A 25,219-nucleotide genomic window follows, 5' to 3' on the forward strand; every position below is an offset into this window, starting at 1 on the left:
CGTAATAAAATTTACCAGACATAATTATAAAAAGCAATTTACAAACAATCATAACTATAAAGGGCCTTAAAGTACTGAAATGCAGTTGCACCTCATAATGAAATGAAGCGTTAATATAAGATTGAAAATAATAATAAATTAAACATACGATAAATGACATAATTTAAAATTCATAATAATAATAATAATTACATTACATTTTAATAACTTATTGTTGTATTTTAAATATAATAAACAAAATATTGTTTGACATTTTATTTTATTATAAGTTTTATTTAATACATCACAAATTTTACATCTAAGATTAATTGACGAGACTACGCGAACTGGAGAGAGTGAGTGACTTATACACAGAGTAACGGAAAATAATATGATAACAAGTACAGTGTTACCTTAACACAACATCTTCCTTCTTTTTTTTTTTTTTTTTTTTTTTTTTTTTTAACACAAAAAAAAATCATAATAATACAATACAAAATATATAATAGTAATTATAATTATAATAATAATGATAAAGGAAAAAAAAAATAACATAAAATAAAATAGGTAGTTATAAAATATATAGTAAAACAAACAATTAGTATAATATGTAATTACTGCATAATAATTATGGCTTATAAATCTAACCGTTTAGGTTTAATTATTATTCTACCAGAACGAGTAAATTTTTTATTTATATTTGAACTTAAGTTGGGTTGTTCATAATTATTTGGTTTAGAAGTGGTTAAAGCACAAGTTATTAAATGTTTTCTGTTTCTTCTATACTTGCCTCCTTTTTCACCTTCAATTACATAAGATCTAGGAAATTTACCAATTTGAATCACTTTACCATTGATCCAAGGACCATTGGGTACTAATTTAAATAAAACTTTTTCACCAACTGCAAGAGGTGTTAAATTTTTTGTTTTTTTATTATAATAATTAGTTGTTTTATCTGTTTTTATTTTTATTTTTATTTTGGTAATCACTTAATTCAGTTAATTTAGGTTTTAAGTTATCTATGGAAACAGGTAATTTTGTTCGAATTGATTTTGACATTAACAGTTGAGAAGGAGAACATAAATTTCCTTTAGGAGAATTTCGATTATGCATTAGAGCTATATATATATCAGTTTTACTTTCTTTACACTTTTTTAGTAATTTCTTTATTGACTGTATTGATCTTTCTGCTAACCCATTAGATTGAGCATAATTTGGACTTGAAGTGATATGTTCTATATCCCATTCAGACATAAACTGTTTAAATTCTAGTGAACTAAATGGTGGACCATTATCAGACACTATTGAAAATGGTATTCCAAATCTAGCAAACATTGATTTAAGATGTTGAATAACAGAAGTACTTGTAAATCCAGATGTTAAATGTGCAATTTCTATAAATTTAGAATAATAGTCTACCACCAATAAATATATTTATTATCAAAGTGAAATATATCAGTTCCTAATTTAAACCAAGGTATTTGAGGTATATCATGTGGTATTAAAGGTTCTTTAGAATTATTATTTCTATATTTAATGCATACTTCACAATTTTCAACAATATTTTTTATATCAGAATTTATGTTAGGCCAAAATATTAAATCTTTTATTGAATTTTTACATCTTTCAATCCCCATATGACCTTCATGAACTATTTTTAACATTTCTGGTCTTAAATTTATAGGTATAAGCAAACTTTTATTTTTAAATAATAAGTTGTCTATTATACATAAATCTTCTTTAAAAGACCAATAGGGTTTAATTATTTCCTCAATTAAATTTTTATTTTCTGGCCACCCACTTTGTATAACTTCACTAAGTTTTTTACATACCAAATCATTTTGTGTTTCTTTTTTAATCAAGTCTAATTTATTTTTTGAAATTGCTATATTAGAAATTAAATTTTGAACATTTAAAATTATATCATCTTCAATTTCATCAACTTCAGTTATTTGAAGTGCTGCTCTAGACAAAGTATCAGCAATTATTAGTAATTTACCAGGAACAAATCTAACTTTTAAATCATAAGATTGTAGTTTAAGCATCATGCGTTGGAGACGGACAGGTACAGAATGAAGAGGTTTTGTAAATAATGTAATTAGTGGCTTATGGTCAGTTTGCACAGTAATTGTTTGACCATACAAATATTGATGAAATTTAGTGCAACCAAACATTATCGCATATAATTCTTTTTCTATCTGAGCAAAATTTTGTTGACTTTCAGTTAATGATTTTGAGGCATAAGCACAAGGTTTATTGTCTTGCAGCAAAACTGCACCTACAGCATTTTGTGAAGCATCTACTGATAATGTTATAGGTTTTGAACAATCAAAATAACTTAAGACAGGAAATGTTGATATTAAATTTTTTAAATGACAAAATGCTTTTTCATAATTTTCATCCCATTGCCACAATGAATTTTTTTTTAACAAGTCACGCAAAATAGTTGATTCGGCGGCTAAATTAGGTATGTATGCACCTAGGTAATTAATCATGCCTAGAAACCTTTGTAAATCTTTTACACATTTTGGTGACGGTAAATTAGTTATAGCTTTGATTTTTTCATCATCTGGCTGAACACCATTTTTATTAAAAATATGTCCTAAAAATTTTACCTCTTGGACACCTATATGACATTTTGTTTTATTAAATTTAATATTAATTTGACGGGCTCTTTCAAATACCTTTTTTAGTATTAGATCATGTTGTTCTTTATTTTTAGCATATATGATAAGATCATCAACATATAAAAATACACCATCTATATCAGAAAAATGTTCAGTCATTATTCTATGAAAAACTTCTGATGCACAATTTAAACCATAAGGAAGTCTAATAAATTTATACCTACCAAAGGGAGTGTTAAATGTACATAAGTTGGCACTTTCCTCATCAAGCGGTACCATCCAAAAACCAGAGCTAGCATCTAAAGTGGAAAAATAACATGAACCATTTAATCTAGATTTAACATTTTCAAAACTAGGAAGAGGAAAGTGTGAACGTTTTATAGCCTTATTTAGATTTCTTGGATCTAAACATATTCGAAGCTTATTATCCTTTTTTATTACAATAACTACAGAATTAACCCAAGACGTTGGTGCATTTACTTTTTCTATTACTTTCATATTGACCATATTTTTCAGTTCAGATTCTAATTTATCATAAATTTTAAATGGAACTCTCCTAGGAGGATCAATTTTAGGTTGAATATTAGTGTCTAAATGAATATGATAAGTGATTGGTAGACATCCTAGACCTTCAAATAAATCTTCATACTTATTTAAAATAGAAATCTCATTATCATTATTTATGAGATTAATTCTAGATATTAAATTAAGATTATTACATGTTTCCAAACCTAGTATAGTATTACATGAAAAATCAACTATGTAAAATTCAATTAAGTAATATTTTTGTTTATAAAAACATTTAATAGTGCTTTTACCTAAAGTGGATATCTTATTAGAGTTAAAAGCCATTAATTTTACATTAGATTGTTTTTTAATACTACTGAGAGAAATATTCATTTTTTTAAAAATTTCAATTGACATTATATTAGCTTGGGCACCTGTATCTAACTGACAATTCACATCTCTGTTATTAATTTGTAAGACAATTTGCCAAACATCATTTTTATTATAATCAGTTATAGAACCAATAAAAAGTAAATTATCATTACTAGAATTTTTTTTATCAAGTGTCATTTGATTAACAATCTTTGTCTTACAATATTTGGCAAAATGATTAAACAAATTACATTTATGACATTTGATACCTTTGGCGGGACATGAAAATTTATGACTTTGACCACAACGACTACATGTAGGACTTAAATTATTATTATTACCGTATGACTGCTTTGAACTTTCTTTTTTGATCCTTGACGATTGACTGGACAGCGATGACTCACGAGTTTGGTTATTCTTATCTGAAGATATTGACTGACAATTCTTATGACCATACAACCCTTGATGACGACCTCGACTTTTGAACTTTTCTCTTGACTGAACTACTAGTACTTCTTTGACTGCTTCATTGCTCCCATCCATGACATCCAGTTGCTTAATCCTTTGTTGTGACAACGTCATAGACGTAGCAATTTTCAATGCTTTTTCCAATGTAAGATCATCTTCTTTTAATAGACATTGTTTAATTTTAATACTATTTGTATTCAGACCACAGATTAGCATATCTTTTATTAGACTTTCTCGTAAAGACTCAAATTCACATGACATACTTTTATTTGTTAAATCTGCTACATATTCATTAATACTTTCATCAGGTAATTGGTAGCGCGTAAAAAATTTATGGCGTTCCACAGTGACATTTTTACGTGGAATAAAATATTCATTAAATCTGTATATTAGATCATCCAATGTCAACTCTTTAATGTTAACATTAAATGAATTATAGATTTTTAAAGCAGCTTTACCAATAAAATGTAAAAATATTGATATTTTACGTATTTCTGGCTGACTATCATAACCACTCGCAATCAAATAAATGTTGAACTCTTGTAACCAATCGGACCAATTTTGACATAAATTTCCATTTAAGGATAGTTGACTTACATTACCAATAAGACCTGACGACATCGTTAATGTGTTCGTAGAAATTTGAGCATCAGTGCACGTGGTTTGTTGCGGCTCGTTTATTGACTCATCATGTTGTGATCCAGATTTATCTGCTTGATCCTTCTTTTTTCGACCCATAATGAATCAACACCTGACACCATGTTGTATTTTAAATATAATAAACAAAATATTGTTTGACATTTTATTTTATTATAAGTTTTATTTAATACATCACAAATTTTACATCTAAGATTAATTGACGAGACTACGCGAACTGGAGAGAGTGAGTGACTTATACACAGAGTAACGGAAAATAATATGATAACAAGTACAGTGTTACCTTAACACAACACTTATTTTTTATTTTTACATAGGTAACCTTATTTGTTGTCAAAAAAAAAAAAACATTCCTAAATAATTAAAAATGAAAATAGATGTGTGAAATAATTATATACAAATATTTATTGAGTATTTAATTATAATCTCTAATTAGTTGGAATTTTAAAAATATGTACTTTCAATAATTCACGATAACTTACTTGAATGTGTGAAAACTGTTTCATTTAATTTGTGTTCACATTCTGATCTCAAATGATTTTGAAATTCTGCGGAAATCCCCGTTGGACTTTCTGTAGTCATTTTGTATTTTAAAATCAAACCGATTCATACGTTAACCATTTTTGGATTAAAGCAACTGAAAAATACAAAACACATTTCTTTAAAATATTTTCTATGGTACTTAATAGATGCAAATATTTTAACGATAGCTGTCACAAATCATCGACATTATTATTTGTTTATTACATAAACCAATGCATGATATTATTATTGATTTTTTTTTCAAAAAATGTATATGTATACTTATACTGATAATATAATAATAAACTTGTTTGGCTATATTTATATTTTATAATAGAAAGATAAGATCTAAATATATCGCTTAGGTAAAAAAGGTTATAAAAAAATAGTAAGGAAAAATTGTTTATGTAAAAAATATGATGATGAATAAAAATATTTCTTTTTTTACTATGAAAAATATGTTTCATAACAGGTTTTGTAACAGACCCTTATAAAAATTAATTTGTGACCAATGGTCTGAAGAGTACAGTCATCTAGAAAGCAATGAGGAACTACTACTGTACAGTCAAAATCTCCCCTAATCAATTAAATATGGAGTGTGGATTCTTGCACGCTTGTTACACTATACATAAAAAAAAAATCTACATAAATAGCTAAAATTGAGTAAAAATGTTATCATGTAGAGGAAATGCTAATATTAAAATTTGGTGGAAATATAAAGTATCAAAGGCTCTTCATTTTTGAATTACAAAAAATAATACTTTTATTATTAAATGGTTATTTTTCGTGATAATTCGTTTAAAATATAATTTTTACTGTTTCAAATAGTAATAACAGATGAAAAAACACATATTACGAGTACCTATTGTAAAATCAATACATCCATAACTCCACTTGAAATTTGAAATGTTATCTAATGATGAATATCGTAAGACAGAACTATTTATTATTTACCTACAGTACATAAAGCACTTTTTTTATTAGTTACAACTTCAAAAATAATAATAAAATAATAACATAATATATAGATACCTACGTAAAAAGCTAAGTAGGTAAGCATATTATATACCAAAACAATCTTCAATAAAAAATATAAAATACTGAATTTATACTTAATATATAATTTGACAGTATAGTAAAAGTGAACAATGAATAGTTCAAATAATATTCATTCAATTTAGTTAAAATTAACATTTTAAAAACACGTATGACATATTGTGTATAATGTATATAATATATGTAGTTAAAATTTAAAAATGTTTTACCTTTTAACAAAATGTTCCAATTAACAAAATCTCATTAGTAAAATTAAACATTTTAATTATTTGTTTTCAAGTATTTTATTAAAGAAATTAAGCAATTGTAAGCAAGAGTAAATTGTTAACTAAAAATTATAAACCATATTATGATTTACGTACCAGAATCCAATACTAATCGCGTTATTGAATACGACCTTAAACATAGATTATTTTTACAATTAAATAAATTTGATTAAATTAATTATTTCCACTAAAAAATCCAGTAAGATAATTATGGCTCTAAATTTAGTTCTACATTTAACTCCTTATGAAATTAATCTTTGACATTTGCCACCGATATGACACCTTCTGGACACTTGTCAAATTTAAGTGTTTATAGTTATGAGTTGGATGACTCATCACCAAAAACGTGGTCATGTTTTTTTCAGAATAAGCTAACAATAATAGTTCTTCTGAAATTTAAGTAAAAATCATAACCCTTCAAATTATTATCCCAGTGATACAAACCTACCTACCATCTAATAAAACAAAATAGATAAATAAATATTGCATATTTTCTTAATTATTTACCATCCATAAAGTGGTGTTGCCAAAAATAAAGTTCTTAAAAAGATGATTTTTGTGTCTAAACTAACACTTCATTAAATACTACATATAACTATCTTGGATTTATATCTCAGAATAAAACATACAACATTTTATCGAGTTTCAAAAGAATATTTTTATTTTTGTTTTAAATACATTTTTCGGTCATTTTAAATTGCGTTTTATTGCGTTAATAAATCTTTTATTTTTGTAATTTCTAGATTAGTAAATAATTAATATAAATTAATTTAATAATTCAATTGCATTGGACGATAAATATAATACACGTGTACCTAGTGTGTACGTAAAAATAGATTAGATACATAAAATAATTTCACTTACATAATGTATCATCTACCTAGATATATTTATTTTAAATATGCCTACACGGCTACACAGTTCTTATTGGGGGTTTGAAATCGTCCATGTTATAATATTGAAATACAAATTATTTGCGATTTGAAAAATCTTAGGTAATACAATATACTAATTGTATTTTAAGAATTTTGAACTGTTTATTTACTTATTATTCTTGTTTAATTATCAGCCAACGTGTACATAGGTAAGCAAAGACTTGAATTTCAATGCGTATCCCTAAAATTCTAAACCCAAACAAAGAATAATTAATCCATTCCTTTTCCTTCCTTTTTTTTCATTATGAATATTGCTTTATTTATGCTTTTAATCACATTACCAATGTTTAAGTTAATATTTCTGTACACATATCTACATACCTAATAGACTTAATAGACACATTATAAAATAACTTAACGATTACACAATTATAAAACTATCTGAAAAATAACTAAGCATTGATTGTATCTAAATATACATAAATGTACACATAATATAACCCATTCATAACTTATATCATATTTTTATTTAATGGTTTATAAATACATCTTAATCTTCAAACTGTACAAAAACCAATAAATGACCTTTACACAATTTGAAAATACTTTGTTATAAAACTACTAAACTGGATTTTAACACAGTTTAAGTTTTGTTGCTTAATAAGCAATTGATATTTAAATAAAAATGACAATATTTTGTGTAGAATTTCAAAAACAATCCCCTCAACACAGCCTGGTATTTGTATACGAATAAGGTAAACTGATTTTAAAACAAGCAACGATAGTTAACTCTACATAGTTACCGTGGTTACTGACATTAAGTTAATGAGCCGTGACCTACCGGATAAGAGGCAGCAATTACAAATAAAGATACCAACCGAGAAATGAGCAAAGTATAAATGACAGACTACGTTAATAACTATGTAACCGTGTAGTTCACAATACTAGAAATACATCATTTCTAAGTTTATTTTATCTAATGCTTAATAAGTAGTTCACTTTTACAATGTACATAATTCACTATGTAAGCTTATCTCTTTTTTTTTTTTAAATCTAATTTTTGGAAATCTTAACATACTTAATGACCATATTAGTAGATTCTTAAAATCGTTTTTATTAGCTACTCAAGGAGTGTTCCATGAACCAACAAACTTCTTTTTCAAATTAGACCTCCCTTTTTTACTATACAATATTTAAACCAAGCATGTTAAATACGTGGTCTATGACTTATTTAATACAGCCCCAACGCCCCCAACCATATTGAAAAAAAAATCGAAAGTGATGTAAATCAAAAATATATAATAAGTATGAAATAATATTAATATTTTCTATACTTTTCAAGTATAGTAAATAATATTAATATTTTCTATACTTTTCAAGTATAGTTAACTATTATCTTAAAATTTAAAAATCATACACTTTTATTTTATTATGCAATGTGTATTATTTATAAATACATATTAGATATGTTTGCGCGACTACCTGGTCTTTTGTGACACCACTGGGTGTCTGCCGGGTATAGACTCGCAGAGTTACATGCGCTGGATAAGTAGTATGATGTATTAAAAAACAATAAGTAACAAATTATACGAAAGCGGACTGTATTAAATTTATAGAAAAGAATATATTGCCAACTCTTACACGTATGAATAATAATGTATATAATATAGAAATTCTTACGATACTAAGGTTAGTAGACTTAAAAATAACAATATAATATTATAATATAAAGTATTAACAACCAAAAGGAGAGGTATGATAATATAAGGCTGACCTGGATTCAGCTAACGCGTGGAATGGACACTGTTCCTCAGCCTCATCAGTCGTAGCACAAAAAAAACCAACGTGAATATACAACGAATGGTCGGGCACTGACGTCGGAGACTTGGTGTGTGTTGCAATACACGGCGAAGACACACCTTAATGGACGACGTCGAAACGAACTTTGTTAATGCTCTCAACGTGTGTGTGTTGCAATAAAGGGCGAACACACATGTTAATGAGAGCAATAAAAAACGCAGTTAAGTTACAAACAAACGACGACACAAGACACGACGCGGAGACGTGAAAAGACCACACGCGCCAGACAACAACAACAACATGGCGACCGGTAGGTCGGCACCGATGTCAGGCGAAGCAGTGTGTCCCCCAATGCCGACAACACAAGGGAATGACTTAAAGACGTCGCAAAAAAACCGAACATTATCGTGACCCCTCGCGCACGGTGGTAAGACTGCATCCGCGCATAAACGACCGATAAGTATCCAACATTGCTCCCGCCTTTGAAAGCCAAGCTTTCAAAAGATTGAAATTGATGGTGAAATTCTCGGTCAGCCTTTTACAATTTGGTTTTTTTTTTTAAGATAAATAAAAAATAAAAATAAAATAAAAAAAATAGTTTTAAAGATAATAATAATGACATTAGTAAGAGTGGCAATATATTATATGATTTTATTTTTAAGAAATGGGGAGTTTGACTAATTTTACTACGGGTCTCTTGAGGATACCGTCACCTGTGCGGACTGTCACCACACGGACTACATCGTCGGCACCCGGGTGTGTCTGCAGGATTCGCCCCAGTTGCCATGACATAGATGGGCGGTTTGGAGAGTTTATCACTACAAGATCTCCGACAGCGAGGGAGGGACTCGGGGAAGTCCATTTTTGTCTGGTTTGGAGTGTCTGTAGATATTCTTGACTCCATCTTTTCCAAAATGACTGTTGAGCTTGCTTGATCAATTGCCACCTATTTAATCGATTCATTGGAGTCATGGTTAATTCTCGTTCAGGGATGGCACTGATAGGGCGACCGATCAAAAAATGACCGGGTGTTAGAGCATTTAAATCATTCGGATCTCCAGATATCGGAGTTAGTGGCCGAGAATTTAGAATCCCTTCAATGCGGATTGCAAGAGTGGTGAATTCTTCAACAGTGAATACTTGAGAGCCTATAACCTTTTTGAGGTGAGTCTTGACACTTTTTATGGCGGCTTCCCATATTCCACCAAAATGGGGTGCTGCAGGAGGATTGAATTTCCATTGGCAGAGAGCCCTTGCTTGAACTGCGTCTCTTGTTGCCGAATCCTTAAATAGATTTTTAAATTCTCTGGCAGCACCGACATAATTGGTTCCACAATCTGACCGGATTTCTGTTGGTACACCACGACGCGCGATGAAACGGTCAAAAGCTGCTAAAAAAGTTTCTGTTGACAAGTCAGTAACAACCTCCACGTGTATAGCCTTAACTGACATACATACAAATAGTGCGATATATGCCTTTTGCGTTCTAGAATTCCGCCTTCGTGCTTCTTTTACGACAAAAGGTCCACCATAATCCATGCCGACGTTTGTAAAAGGATAATCAGGTTGTACCCGAATAGATGGTAAATTAGCCATGTATGGTTTAGGACAGGCAGCACGATACCGAATACATGTAACACAAGAATGGATGACCTCCTTTATAGCAGATCGACAAGAAATGATCCAAAATTTCCGATGAATCATAGACATTACCAACCTCATTCCTCCATGCAGTAAACACTGGTGATAATGCAAAATAATCAATCTGGTCAACACCGAATTTTTCGGTAAAAGTACTGGATGCTTAGCACTTTCATCAAGCGTGGAAAACTTCAAACGACCGCCAACTCGAATTATCCCGTTTGGATCTAAAAATGGAGCCAGTTGAGCTAAACTACTTGGTGTGATGGTTGCCTGAGGATTCATTAATTGTTTTGATAACTGTGGCCAATGTGAATTTTGTGTAAATTTGACACATTTGTTCAAAATGTTTTCTGCTTCGTGACAACTAATAGGGCCATCAGTGGTAAATTTCCGGCGAGCTTTTTGTATGAAGCGATAGCAATGAGATAAAACACGTTGCATCCTTGTTAGTGAAGAAAATCGCTTTAACATATCTTCGGGATTTTCAACTTGATGAACATGCAAAGTGCATTCCGAGAATTTTTTAACCTCAGGCAATTGATCCGTGGCTGGTAACTTTAACTTGGATAAAGAAATCACAGGCCATTGGTGTTCAGGAAGATGTAGAAAATAGGGTCCATGTATGTGTAGTGATTGTGAAACCAACTCCTTGGGAAGTGTTCCTCGGGACGCAGGGTCTGCAGGGTTGTCCCCAGATGTCACATGGGCCCACTCACACATTGGAATCAGAGATCGAATTTTCGCAACTCTGTTTGTGACAAATATCTTCAGTTTCTTTTGTTCTGTGGTTAGCCATGCCAAAACGATGGTGGAATCCGTCCAGGCACGTACCCGTTCGATGTTGACAACGTGCTGAAGTACCTCTAATTGGTGCGATAGGAGTTGTGAGAGAAGTAAAGCAGCACATAGCTCTAACCGTGGTATAGTTAAGGTAATGTCTGCGTCCGATGATTTAAGGGGGGCAACCTTGCTCTTACATGTAATGAAATGAATCCTGACAACCTCTTGTGCATCCACGATTCTTACATATACCACAGCTGCATACCCTTTTTGGGAGGCATCGGCGAAACCTAATAGCTGCACGCTTTTCACTTGACGTACGTCAATATGACGAGGTAGCGACAAATCTGACAATAATGGTAAATCATTAATAAACATTTTCCATTTATCAATTACAGAGATTGAGGGTGGCTCATCCCAATTAAGCTTTTGTATCCAAAGCTCTTGTAGGACACACTTAGCCCAAAATATCGTTGGTCCGAGTACCCCAATGGGATCATACAATCGCGCAATTGTGGATAATATTGACCGTTTTGTAACGACAGGGTTTTCAGGACTTGTATGATAACCAAAGGCATCCACATTTGTATCCCAGTGTAAGCCTAACACCTTGACGGAATGCACGTCTTTGGCTTCAATAATTGAATCAAGTGCACGGTCTTCGACGTCGATGTTTTCCAAAACTTCTGTGCAGTTGCTGGCCCACTTTTTTAAGTTGAAATTCCCTCGACGAAGTAATGCCACAATTTCCTGTTTTAATTGGAGAACATCTTCTACCGTATTTGCCCCTGCGACAATATCGTCAACGTAGGTAGATGTTGTTAATATATTAAATGCAAGTGGATAGGAAGGTCCGTCTTCTTCATTTAACTGATGCAAACATCGCATGGCCAAAAATGGGGCTGAGCTCATACCATAAGTGACAGTACACAACTGAAACTCCTGGACTTCTTCATCTGGTGAGTTTCGCCAAAGTATGTGCTGATATGCACAATCCTCCTCGCAGATATTTATTTGCCTGTACATTTTCTCGATGTCAGCAATAAACAAATACTTGTGAAATCGGCTGCGTAATAAGACGTCGCTAATATCCAGTTGTAACTTGGGACCAGTTGCCAAACAATCATTGAGTGAATAACCGGTTGACGATCTTGCTGATGCATCAAAAACTACTCGTATTTTTATGTTGTCGTTACTTCGTTTAACAACTGGGTGGTGTGGAATGAAATACTTCCCTGGATTGATTGCAGGTCGCATATGACCAAGAGACAAATAATCATTCATGAACTTTCGGTAAGCGGAATATAAATCAGGGTCCTTTGTTAAACGGCGTTCTAAATTATAGAGTCGATTTAAAGCCATTGTTCGTGATGGACCAAGTACAATAGGTGTACGATTGGCGAGGTTATCCATGATTCGTGAGCGGAATGGAAGGGCAACACAAAATCTTCCTGTGGAATCTCGGTTGACTGTTTTTCGGAACCATTCTTCGACTAATTCATCTTCCGTCGTCGGTAAATCTGGAATTGGTGGTTGTTCTACCTTCCAAAACTGTTGTAGAAGTCCTTCAATGGACGGAGACTCAGTAATGGAGAGTGAGACAACTGGTGACATTGTTGACTTGTTTAAAGCACCACCTATTACCCATCCAAGCGTTGTACTCATAGCTGACGGCAATCCTGGACTGTGAATAACATCTGTCTTTGTCGGTAAGACCAGTGGGTATAAATCATTTCCAATTAACATGTCGATTGGTCCAGGAACGTCGAAAGCAGGATCCGCCAATATCAGATGACGATATCGTTCGCGGACCGATGCAGGTAATTTCTCACTTGGCATGTGTCTGGTAATTTGTGAAAGCACAATAATGTCTGACGCAACAAATTGTGGCTCTTTAGCTGTTAAGGGAACAAATCTGCAATGTGTACTACCCTTGATCTTCGTTACTGGTTGTTGAGATAATCCAGATACGTTCGTGCAAGTTTTATGCCTCTGCAACCCGAGACGGTTGACACATTCGGAAGTCATTACTGAAACTTGAGAACCTCCATCTAATAAAACACGAACAGTTTGTAATTCTCCTGTGTTATCAAATATGCGCACAATCGCTGTTCCTAACACTACGGTTTTGTCTGTACATGTAGTGCCGGCAAATTTTGATAGGCTGGCAGAAGGTTCCGAGTCAACATTGTTCGGTTGTGATTTGTCACCGCGTTCTTGATTAATTTCCTTTAACGATAAATTATCGCAATCTAAATGTAACAGTGTATGATGTTTACTCTGACATGTTTTGCATCTGAATGTTGACGAACATGCGTTTGCTGAATGACCAGTCTTCAGACAACAAAAACACAAACAGTTGTCACTGGCGAACTTCCGCCGCAAATCTGTCGAAATCTTCTTAAACAAGAAACACCGATAAAGGTGGTGTTCATGTTGACAATATAAGCATTTTGAGGTCTTCTGTGACGGCCTTGAGTTGTTAGTAGTTGAAGTTAAAGAGGACTTGACTGACGGAGCACCCTTACCTTTTTTAAAATTAGGTTTTGACACCAACTCTACCTTCTCAGCACTTTTACCGATGTTTTCTAATATTTTACATCTTTGAGAAATGAAATTTAATAAGTCGTCTAAACTTGGTATCTCAGACTGTGGTATACTAGCTTCAAATAAACGACGTGTTTCAGTATCTATAACGCGAACTCCAATATAAAAAAGTAAGAAACTGGATATATTTTCGATTCCGAGTGCATTAATGGCCGAAACATTTTCACGAAAAGTGTGTACAAAGGACAACAGCGACGACACAGATTCTTTTTTGAGAGGGGCAAAAGCAAATAACTTATCTACGTGTGCAGTTGCCAATAACCGGCGGTTTTCATAACATTTTGTTAACTCATTCCAAGCAATTGAATAGTTGTCCGCACTCAACGGGACAGCTTTGACGATAGTGAGTGCGGGACCTGATAAGCAGGATATTAAATAGTGATAACGTTCAATATCTGAAATCGCCTTGTTATTATGTATAAGCGACTGAAACATATCACGAAATGTACACCATTCAATTACGTTGCCGTCAAATTTTGGTAATTCTATTTTAGGTAAACTAACTGTATGATAAGCTTGAGGAACCCCACCACTATTTAGTGAACGAAATTCATCATTCGGTGTACGTTTTGGTTGCAACTGTTCCATCGTTGACCTAATCGTTCCACACATTTCTTCCATAGCATCCGCAACAAGTGCGTCAACCTGTTCAAACTCTCGTACTAAATTCAAATCGACTAAAGACGCGAGGATTTCTTGTTGATACTTTTCGAACTGAGAAATGTATTTTTCAAGTGAGATTACGCGAGCCAAGAATACATGCTGCTTGTCAACATCTGTTTTAGCCTCATTCGCTAAACTGTCGAGATTACGAATAGACCGAAGTACACCATCACGTGCTGAACGCGCCAGAAGTAGAGCCTTCTGTAAATCAGTCGATTCCTCCACCTGATTCTTTTTTGGACGACCCATTGTTGAGCAACAAAAAGGAATAATACGACAAAAAGACAATGACAACAAAACAAGCAATTACTACGTCATCCGGATCGTAGGACCAAAAATGTTTGCGCGACTACCTGGTCTTTTGTGACACCACTGGGTGTCTGCCGGGTATAGACTCGCAGAGTTACATGCGCTGGATAAGTAGTATGATGTATTAAAAAACAATAAGTAACAAATTATACGAAAGCGGACTGTATTAAATTTATAGAAAAGAATATATTGCCAACTCTTACACGTATGAATAATAATGTATATAATATAGAAATTCTTACGATACTAAGGTTAGTAGACTTAAAAATAACAATATAATATTATAATATAAAGTATTAACAACCAAAAGGAGAGGTATGATAATATAAGGCTGACCTGGATTCAGCTAACGCGTGGAATGGACACTGTTCCTCAGCCTCATCAGTCGTAGCACAAAAAAAACCAACGTGAATATACAACGAATGGTCGGGCACTGACGTCGGAGACTTGGTGTGTGTTGCAATACACGGCGAAGACACACCTTAATGGACGACGTCGAAACGAACTTTGTTAATGCTCTCAACGTGTGTGTGTTGCAATAAAGGGCGAACACACATGTTAATGAGAGCAATAAAAAACGCAGTTAAGTTACAAACAAACGACGACACAAGACACGACGCGGAGACGTGAAAAGACCACACGCGCCAGACAACAACAACAACATGGCGACCGGTAGGTCGGCACCGATGTCAGGCGAAGCAGTGTGTCCCCCAATGCCGACAACACAAGGGAATGACTTAAAGACGTCGCAAAAAAACCGAACATTATCGTGACCCCTCGCGCACGGTGGTAAGACTGCATCCGCGCATAAACGACCGATAAGTATCCAACAAGATATCTGAAAAAAAAAATGGATTGAAATTGTGTATTTTTAGTTTTGTATGAAAAATGCATATTTATATAACAGTAAAATACAAAAGTATTTATTTGTTTGTAATAAATAATGATAATACCTATATTTTTTTTGTGGCCCACATATTTATTTATTTTGATGTTCAAGATTCAGACGAATGTTTTTTCTTAACATTTTAATTTATCAAAATCAAATTTCGAATGAATAGTTTTTGAATTGTTCAATAGTCGTAATGATTCCCAAACTGTGCTCCACGGAGCCCTAAGACCTTCACAATTATTTCTCAGGGGCTTCATTCCTTTTACCGTACAAATTTAATAATAAAACAATTATTGATATTTATTTAAAACAACGGGCATAATATATATTTAAACAAGATTCCGTCAACTCAAAGATACTTCACCGATACGTTTGCATACATTAATAAAATCCCAATAAGAAAATAATAGACTAATATTAGATAATATATATTCCCATTCCATATATTACATTAAGACACACTTCAAGACGTTTATATGTATACCATTGTGGCATTGTGCTATTTTTCAATAAACTTAACTATAATATAATTATAATATTATATTTTGTAGTTTTATCCTCATTTTGTAGACATACATTTTAAACAATGGATAATATTTTCCTCAGTTCTATTAACACTCTTGTTACTTTTATTAATACATTTCTTATTATTCTTACTCCTATAAACATAACATGTGTAATATGCTTCACAGAACATAGGCAAACAAAACTTAATATTAAATATTTCTTAGGGCTCCGTGAGAAAACACTACTTAACAAAAAGGCTCCGTTACTGAAAAGCTTTGGAAATCGCTACAGTTGTGTATTCTAAGGATAATGGGTCCTCAATTTTTGAGTTAGAATAGATATAAGGAGAACTAAAGTATATTTAAAAATTAAAAAAAAAAAAAAATAGAAATTGTATTATTAAAAAAACAATGAGGTTGAGCATGTCGGTTAGGTTAGTATGCATATATAATATTATATTGTATATTTATTGGTAAATTTATTATAGTTAACTATTTACTTACAACAGTTATTTATTTAAAATAATATCAACTTGAAATATGTATACATATATATTATATAATCATTTTATTGTTATTATGAAAAAATAAATAGTTCAAATTTTATAAAAATTAAATATTTGCTTTAAAAAGAAAAAAAATGAATAACCACCAATCAAATTTAAATACTAATATAGGTACTAGGTAATTAAGTATGAAATTCTATATTTGTAATATTTTACTGTCAATACTATAATCGAAATCTATATCACTGGTTAAAAAAAGACGTACATCCGTTTAGTCCGATCAGTCTAGATATGATCAAAATATGATCATGATAACGATAAAACCGTGATAATTTTATGTTATAAAAAAATTGACATGATTTGAAAAATCAAAAATTAATGTGATTTTTTTACTATTGTTTTTTTACCTAGCTATATTTTTATTTTTACTTTTTGACCCTCCTGTAATAAATTTTTAGCTTAGTCAGTCATACAACTTAACTGGTTTACATTTTTGAAAATAATAGTAGATTTTAGGTAATCTTCATTAAAAGTGTTCAATATTGAAGATAAAACACAATATACAAACTATACACATAGATCTTTTTTGAATTTTTTTACTTGCAAAAAAAATTTTGTAAAATTACAACAGAGTTTTCTCCTAAAATTACCCCATTGTAGCTATATACAACTAATTGATTTATTGGTAATAGCTCATTCGTCGAAATGCTAATTAGTTGTAAATAGTAATTAAATTTGCTTTTAATCCAAGCGAGACATCCTCTAATAAATCACAATAGTATGTAATAATCAAATTAACTATGAGAAACTCTATAGAAATACTTAATGAATGTATTCTATAATTAGATATATTATACTTTTTATGTATCAAATGTATAATATAAGCCATAAGGGTTACAGGTTGATGTAAGCTTCGTTAATAGAAGATTTAAACAATAAATATGTGGATAGATTATAAGTGTTATAAATAGTTTTTTTTTAATATTCTAATATCCTAATTTATAAAATAATTCACGAAGAAAATTAAATCAATCTAACTTTAAACAAAATTTAAGAATAAAATATGCCATTTTATTACTCAAAGATAAGTTTAAAATTATATTTTATTAATAATTAATGAAATACAGAACTTTATACTCAGAACTTAATATTTTTATTAAAGAAATTCGTTTGAATTATTTCAATGATGTAGGTTAATATTATAATTATTAATTAGTATCAATTGAATAACCAACATTTTTTACAAAACTAATAACCACTTAAAGAAATATTAAGAAGAAAGTTAATAAGCAACTAAATTATTATTCATTTAAAAATATTTAAGCACACCAAAAAAATAAACATAGATAAATTATAATTAGTAAATAAAGTTTTGGGAGATAAACAATTTTTATTAAATTAGTAGCTAAAATGTTTGTTTTTCAATTGTTTACTCAGTTTTATTTAATATTGCTTAATATTGTAACTCTAGTAAAAATGTATTTGAATTTATTATTTATTATCTAATCCAATAATCAACAGAGTAGACAGTACAATAACAAATATCAGTTGTATAATTGCTTTTATAGTCTTAAAATCCATAAATTACATCAAATTATAATGACACAAATCAAGATTCAGTATTAAAAATGGTATAGAGTGTAACAAATAGTTGTATCAGTTTTGATGATTAGTAGGTAAACAAATAAAATTAGTAGGTACATAAGCATTAAAGAAACTACTACTTCACTGTTTTATACAATAATTTAAGATTGTCATTAATTAACTTATATATAATTAAATAAAAAATAATTTCAAGGTTTTTGTGCAAGTGAATTTATCGATCTATCTACTAACTAGGATTTAATACTACCAATCCAAATTCAAGAAGTGATCAAAATGGCCGTACAAAGCAACTTTAAGAATATACCAACAGCTGCAGCTTTTCATGAACCTAAAGTTCCTGACCACTTCGAAATAAACTATTTGAATATCATATAAATTTAATGACCGATCATTAGATAAAAGTTACGGACAAATCTATATGACTCTAAATCAGGCAACATTTGAAAATGATATACCATAATAAGTGACGTACTGCAAAACAGCCAACTAAGCAAGAAATATAACCATTTTGACACATTCAACTACAATTAATTTTCAACACACCAATTTACAAACCAGCCAAGCTTAAATAAAATAGAAAGTCATTTATCCATACAAATATCGTAGAACCAACTTCACGAAAAATGAGTGAAAAAATAAGTATTGGGTTTTCGAAACATCCTGGCCAATGTAACAAATATTTTACTATCAACCATTCTAGTTGAATATCAATGCGTATTTATAATTATTATCATATATTTTTTTTTTAATATTATAAACATTATTTTAATACATATATTTTATCTTTTACTTAAAACAGAAAATGTATTATCATATTATATTATACATTTTACTATTCTAAGCTGAATCATGTTTTTTTTTAACATACATAATTAAATATAATGAAATATAACTATGATTAGTAAACCATACAGATTAATATCATAGTTTTTATATTACTGTCTAACTATTTTTTTAGTTTTTAAATATCATATGTGTGAAGTTACGAATAACATATCTCAATGTTTTACAAAACTTCTCCATACTGGATTTCTTCCCCACAATAGTATTACAAAAGTTTGATCAACAATTCAAACAAACAAAAGTTTCTAAATCAAACACAATTTGTCATGGTATTTATAAAAAATAAAAAATAAAAAATAAAAAGATGTGTTAACGTTTTATTGTGGCGTAATATCTGCTATCGATCGAAATATATGCAACTTCAATAAAATAAGAATTCTATACCAATCATCGTTACTTATTATTGGCATCCAAAAACAGAAAATTAAAAAAGATTCACTTTTTCAAAAAAATTATACTGTCTTGTAGGTATTACCGATACCTAAATGAAAAAACAACAAACAATCCTAACCTAACCTAATCAATTGCACATGATTTTATTAAACTATATGGAAAAAATAAGATATCGATGTATATAAAAATGGTATACATATTATATAATATTATTATATTCAAACATACTATTATATAATTATTTAATAAAAACATAAATCAATTAACCATTGTATAATATTGTACCGCATAAAAAAAATAGTTCTAACATTTGTTTAATGGTAGGTATTATGCATTTTTTTTAACTAACAAATTATAATTCTATCACCATTAAATTACATTTTTGAAACTTTCATATTTAAAGTATAAAATATAAGTATAACACTACTAGATATATTAATATAGTTTTAATTCATGTTTATATTTAAATTCAACTCATATTTTGTATAACTGTATGTACCTAATTATAACTCGCTCCTCCACCAATTAAAAATATATAATTACCTTATTCATGTAAGGTTTTTCACACCAAATTCTAAAATGTATGAAATACAAATTTTAATACATTTTTTTCATAGACATCGATAGTTTTTTATTGGATTAAATATTTAAGTGAAGAATACCGATTTGTCCTCAAATTAATTTAGTTATATTATAATTCAATAATATTAAATGTAAGAATTGAAACTTTTTACCATGATTAACTTAAATTATAATTTTTTGTACATTCATTTTAATATGGTTTTTAAAATGTCAACTAATGTATTCACTTTGTTACATAGTCCATGTTATTCACGTTTAGGGTTATTCCATGATTCATCAATTATGTATGACATAATATTAATAATATAATATACGCAATTTTTTCAATAAAAAAAGTGTTCTACTAACTACGAAGTACCTATACTAATAGAAAAACAATTTTAACTAAGTGTATTATAATATAAATAACATAATGTATCCTTATAATTATGGATGTTGGCATCATAGTACCACTGTCTACTACCCTTATATCAATATTTTTGTAGATAATCAACTAATAACTTTATACTCCATTACTCCATTATAGTATAATATGAGATGATATATTTACAATTATTTAACAAATGGTGACAGATTTTATAAACTTTCATAGACTAGATGACGTAGGTAATAGACATGTTTTTGTTTATAAAAACCTTTCGGGAACTCACCTATTCCCTTCTCCTTAACTAATAATGCAGACATCGATACTCATGTGTTCCTAATATTTTTTTTTTTACATGGTTACCTGTTTGATAGTTATAATTATTATTTACTTAACATTTTGATTAATCTGGTGAAATGGAATAATTATGTTTTTAGTGTTTTTATTAACCTGTCCCTTATATTTTTCTAATACTTAAGTACAAAATTTAAATACCTAGTAATAATTTATAAATCATTGGTTTAATATGAGATTTATGTTTATAAAAATTCTTTATTTATGTATGGTAATAATACATTTATTTATTCAGTTCAAATAAATATTATTGAAATTTCTATGAATTTAAAAAAATATATATCATTTTAATAGTACATAATAACGTCCTACTAAATAACAGGCTTAAAACTTATTTAAAATAAAAATAAAAAACACTTGTATGATATTATATAAGCAAATCATATCCTCAATAATACCGTTACAGGAATCGTTAAATCCATCCTCGTAGTTATTGTATGTTCTCATATATAAAAGTATATTTTAAGTACTCAAAAAAATCTAATGATGCCTAAAAGGTATCCAGTACAGGTTCTTTCCAATAGTCCAATCCTTTCTATTTTAACATCAACCTTTTTAGTAGCTTAATTTCATTCACACATAACACAGATAAAATCTGTTATTTTCTGTGTGGTAACATATAAAATAAAGAACCTGGATGATTCATATTCATATAAAACTTGACTAGTATTTACAAAATTTTCAAAAAAGGTATTAATCCTAAGTTATTAAAAGGTATTATAAAATTGTATAATAAATATAAAAATAAAATTGAATTTCGGTAATACGTTAAGGCATCAAAAAATAAAAATGACCAATTACATAATGAATAACCCTTATAATATAATTATAACTATTTCAAAAATCTACGACTTATAATTCCTCGAAATTTAATTAAAATAATTGTGATCATTTGATGTTTTTACACACCAATAGAATTATTAAAATATAATTATATTTTATCTTACCTATGTTATTACATATATTATACAATATACAAAATGTGTTGGGCTTTTAGTCCGTTTAAATAACAATAAATTAATAAATAAATATGTATAACTAACTTAAGAATTATAATTGTAAGCTAATATAAACTTGTTGTTGATACTATACTATTAATAATAAAAAAATAATAGCGATAATAATAATTAATATATGTATAATTGTTAAAATTGTAAATTCATGTTCAATAATTTATTTAAATATATTTCAATAAACAATTTAATACTTATTCAAACACTAAAAACCTATTAATTTATTATTATTATAAATAATTATGATAAAATAAATATTTATTTTTAATTAATTATTTGAAAAATATTTCTGTTGTTGAATAGATTTTCAAAACATTATTTCTTATAATATTGAACAATGATCGATATTAAAAGTTTTTAGAAAACTTAAAAGTTTAAGTATCAGTCAGCTTACATTTATCAAATGACTACTTAAACACGAAAGAAAATATTTAGACAAATAAATAATATACAACAAATATCTAACAATGACAAGATATTTATCACTCAATGTCAAACGTTATAAGTTAAATATTATAACCAAAAAATCTTATTTGAACATATAAGATTTGAAGTAGACCGATCATTACTGGTTTGCGTTTACGCTTATGTGTATTTTAAAATGTATCATTACATTCGGGAACAGAAAAACAATTAAATATTCAATACTGAAGGTTGTTTTTAGTAAAAAAAAAAAAAAAATGATATTTGGGAAGAGGGTAATTCAATATCTCAATAATTTTTTTAACAATTTGAAAAACCTAACAGATAAAAGTGCAACCCATAGCCATAAGAAATATGGTACTAGTGTTCTTAGTTAATTCATGAAATGTTTGAAAAATGTTCCATGTATGTCAGTATTGATATAAACGAACAAGATTAATATATATAGATGTATTGTAATTGTAATTAAATAAAAAAGCTTTTAATAAAATTTGATTATTTAATATTTAAATACTTCACAAATATTTTGATATATCAATTAAGTTAATAGCCATAGTAAAACAATAACAGTGCATTAATCTAAACGAAAAAATAGTATAATTAACAACAAAGTAGTCAAGTAGTAAAAAACCAAACAAAACAAAAAAAATAGGTAAGCACAGAAATTTTTATAAAGTAATATTTTAGTTAAGGATGTCACAGCTTAAATAATAACTAATAAATTAAATTAAATTACTGAAATATAGAGTAGATTATGCTCAGATTAACTAGAATGAGAAAAAAAATTAAGAATATTGAACCGAAAATAAAGGGATAGTTAAACAGTATAATACATTATTTTAATCGATAGTTAAAAAAGCATTGTTAGTATCTATTTATTTTAAAAATATCAAATTTCGTTGTCATTTATCTAAACTAGAATAAAGGACAATGTTTTCTTTATTATTTTTCCTATAAGTGCTTAATGTTTAAAACATAAAATATTAAAAAAAAAAATGTAAACAGTTCATATGTGCACACCCCAATATGCAGGTAAAATCCGACGTGAATATATTTTATTACACTGACTTAAACCATACAATATTATCATATGAAACAAAAAGTTTGAAATGATTTTTTTTCTATTTCAATTTCAAATACCGGCACTTGTTGTTTTTTTGCAATTTTGATTTCGTTTACGATTACCGTCATTGATTTTTCTGATTTCAGTTTCAATATTATTTTTAATTTTTAACATTATCCAAACAAATATTAAATACCTGTTTTATAGCCCATTGACTAATATAGTGAGTAAAATATTAATGAAAACAATTCTGAAGTATATAATGAAAAATCGCATGTTATTTAGTCGATTAATAATGTAATTAAAATAAAACCAACAGAACAAGAAAAACATAGCATGTACTGTAGTTGACATATTATGTGAGTATAAACAAATCATTAAAACTTAAAAGAAACTTAGACTAGGTACTACCTAGTTATCCTAGTTCAATTACTGATTTAATTATAATATGTTTAATGCAAATTGAAAATATACTACTATAGTTCAGAGAAACCGCAAAGTTTTGAATATACCAATAACAAGAGCAAAAGCCAAGAGATGTATCAAACTTAAGGTTCAATATCTATACGAAAAACCCTTTTATGGAAAATTGGAAAGAATCAATTGTTTTTTTGCGAGTAGGTTTACATTAATTTTGATAAACGTATTTAGACATATACAGCTAGAGTGCCTTATGATGTTTGTCTCAGACAATCACTTTTTCTCACTTATTTTATTAAAAATTATTTGTGTATGGGTACTGGGTAATGACATTTTTAGACAACCAATGTATTTTAAGTCCAATAAAGAAATAACTGGAGTTTATTTTTAAAAAAATGTAACCAATTTTTATATATTAGGAAATATATTTAATTCCAACTGCTTGTAAAAACATATATTTACAGTTATTAATTATTTTAATTTCAACTAGTGTTTAAAATAGTAATACTTAATTAAATGTCTTCTGATTTTAGTTAAATGTTAATATATGTATATATATATATATATATATATATTATAACTTATAGTATATTATAAAAGAGTGAATCATTTCAAAAATATAGTAAATTTATTTTTTATAATAGTTTTTTGAAAAATTCAATTATACTTTGTTATTAATAAAAATAAAATTATATTTTATGAAATATATTTTGATAGCTGAATAATAATATCTACACAATATTTTTATCATTGAGTACATAGGAATACTTTAAATAAAATTAGTTTTATTTTTCTAAAAGATTACACATAGGTACATACTTCTTATTTGATAAAAGTCAACACCGTCTAAAAAAACAAAATAAACTTTTTTAATACTTAAAACAATTTCATTGAAAATAAAGGTTTTTGTGTGAATAAAGAGTAAAGACAATACTTTAAGAATATTCAGTATTTAAATAATACCTTTCTTCTGAAAACTGTGTGTATAATCATATTCAAATTGAAAGGATGGGATTCAAAAACAATTGAAATAAGATAGAAAATAAAAGAAATAACGCTTAATTTATTCTCTTTAGAAAATCGTTAATGAACAATGGTAGATATTATAATGATTTACCTTAAA

At 28.8% G+C, this 25,219-nt stretch overlaps 2 protein-coding genes across 8 annotated transcripts in view; both read right to left on the reverse strand.

Moving 5' to 3' along the window:
- The window catches only part of LOC114128313 (calcitonin gene-related peptide type 1 receptor), a 153,978-nt gene that overhangs the window by 108,197 nt on the left and 20,562 nt on the right, over window positions 1-25,219 (reverse strand). For 4 of the 7 annotated variants that reach the window (XM_050198861.1, XM_050198860.1, XM_050198854.1 and 1 more), the window contains exon 2: window positions 5,093-5,247. In XM_050198861.1, coding sequence (XP_050054818.1) covers window positions 5,093-5,192 — 100 coding nt within the window. In that variant the 5' untranslated portion in view covers window positions 5,193-5,247. Of the gene's footprint in view, window positions 1-5,092; window positions 5,248-6,397; window positions 6,539-9,103; window positions 9,659-15,468; window positions 15,941-25,219 lie in introns of those variants that run through there. The other 3 variants (XM_050198858.1, XM_050198856.1, XM_050198857.1) reach the window with 3 other exon arrangements.
- LOC126549357 (uncharacterized) lies at window positions 9,787-15,072 on the reverse strand. The gene has a single exon (XM_050198250.1). It carries the CDS (start codon window positions 15,070-15,072, stop codon window positions 9,787-9,789), a length of 5,286 nt encoding a protein of 1,761 aa, XP_050054207.1.

The sequence above is a fragment of the Aphis gossypii genome, chromosome 1 (genome assembly GCF_020184175.1).
Source record: "Aphis gossypii isolate Hap1 chromosome 1, ASM2018417v2, whole genome shotgun sequence".
Lineage (NCBI taxonomy): Eukaryota > Metazoa > Arthropoda > Insecta > Hemiptera > Aphididae > Aphis > Aphis gossypii.

Coding starts and splice junctions, on each gene's coding strand:
- LOC126549357 (XM_050198250.1), bottom strand. CDS start 15,072: ATGGGTCGTCCAAAAAAGAATCAGGTGGAGGAATCGACTGATTTACAG.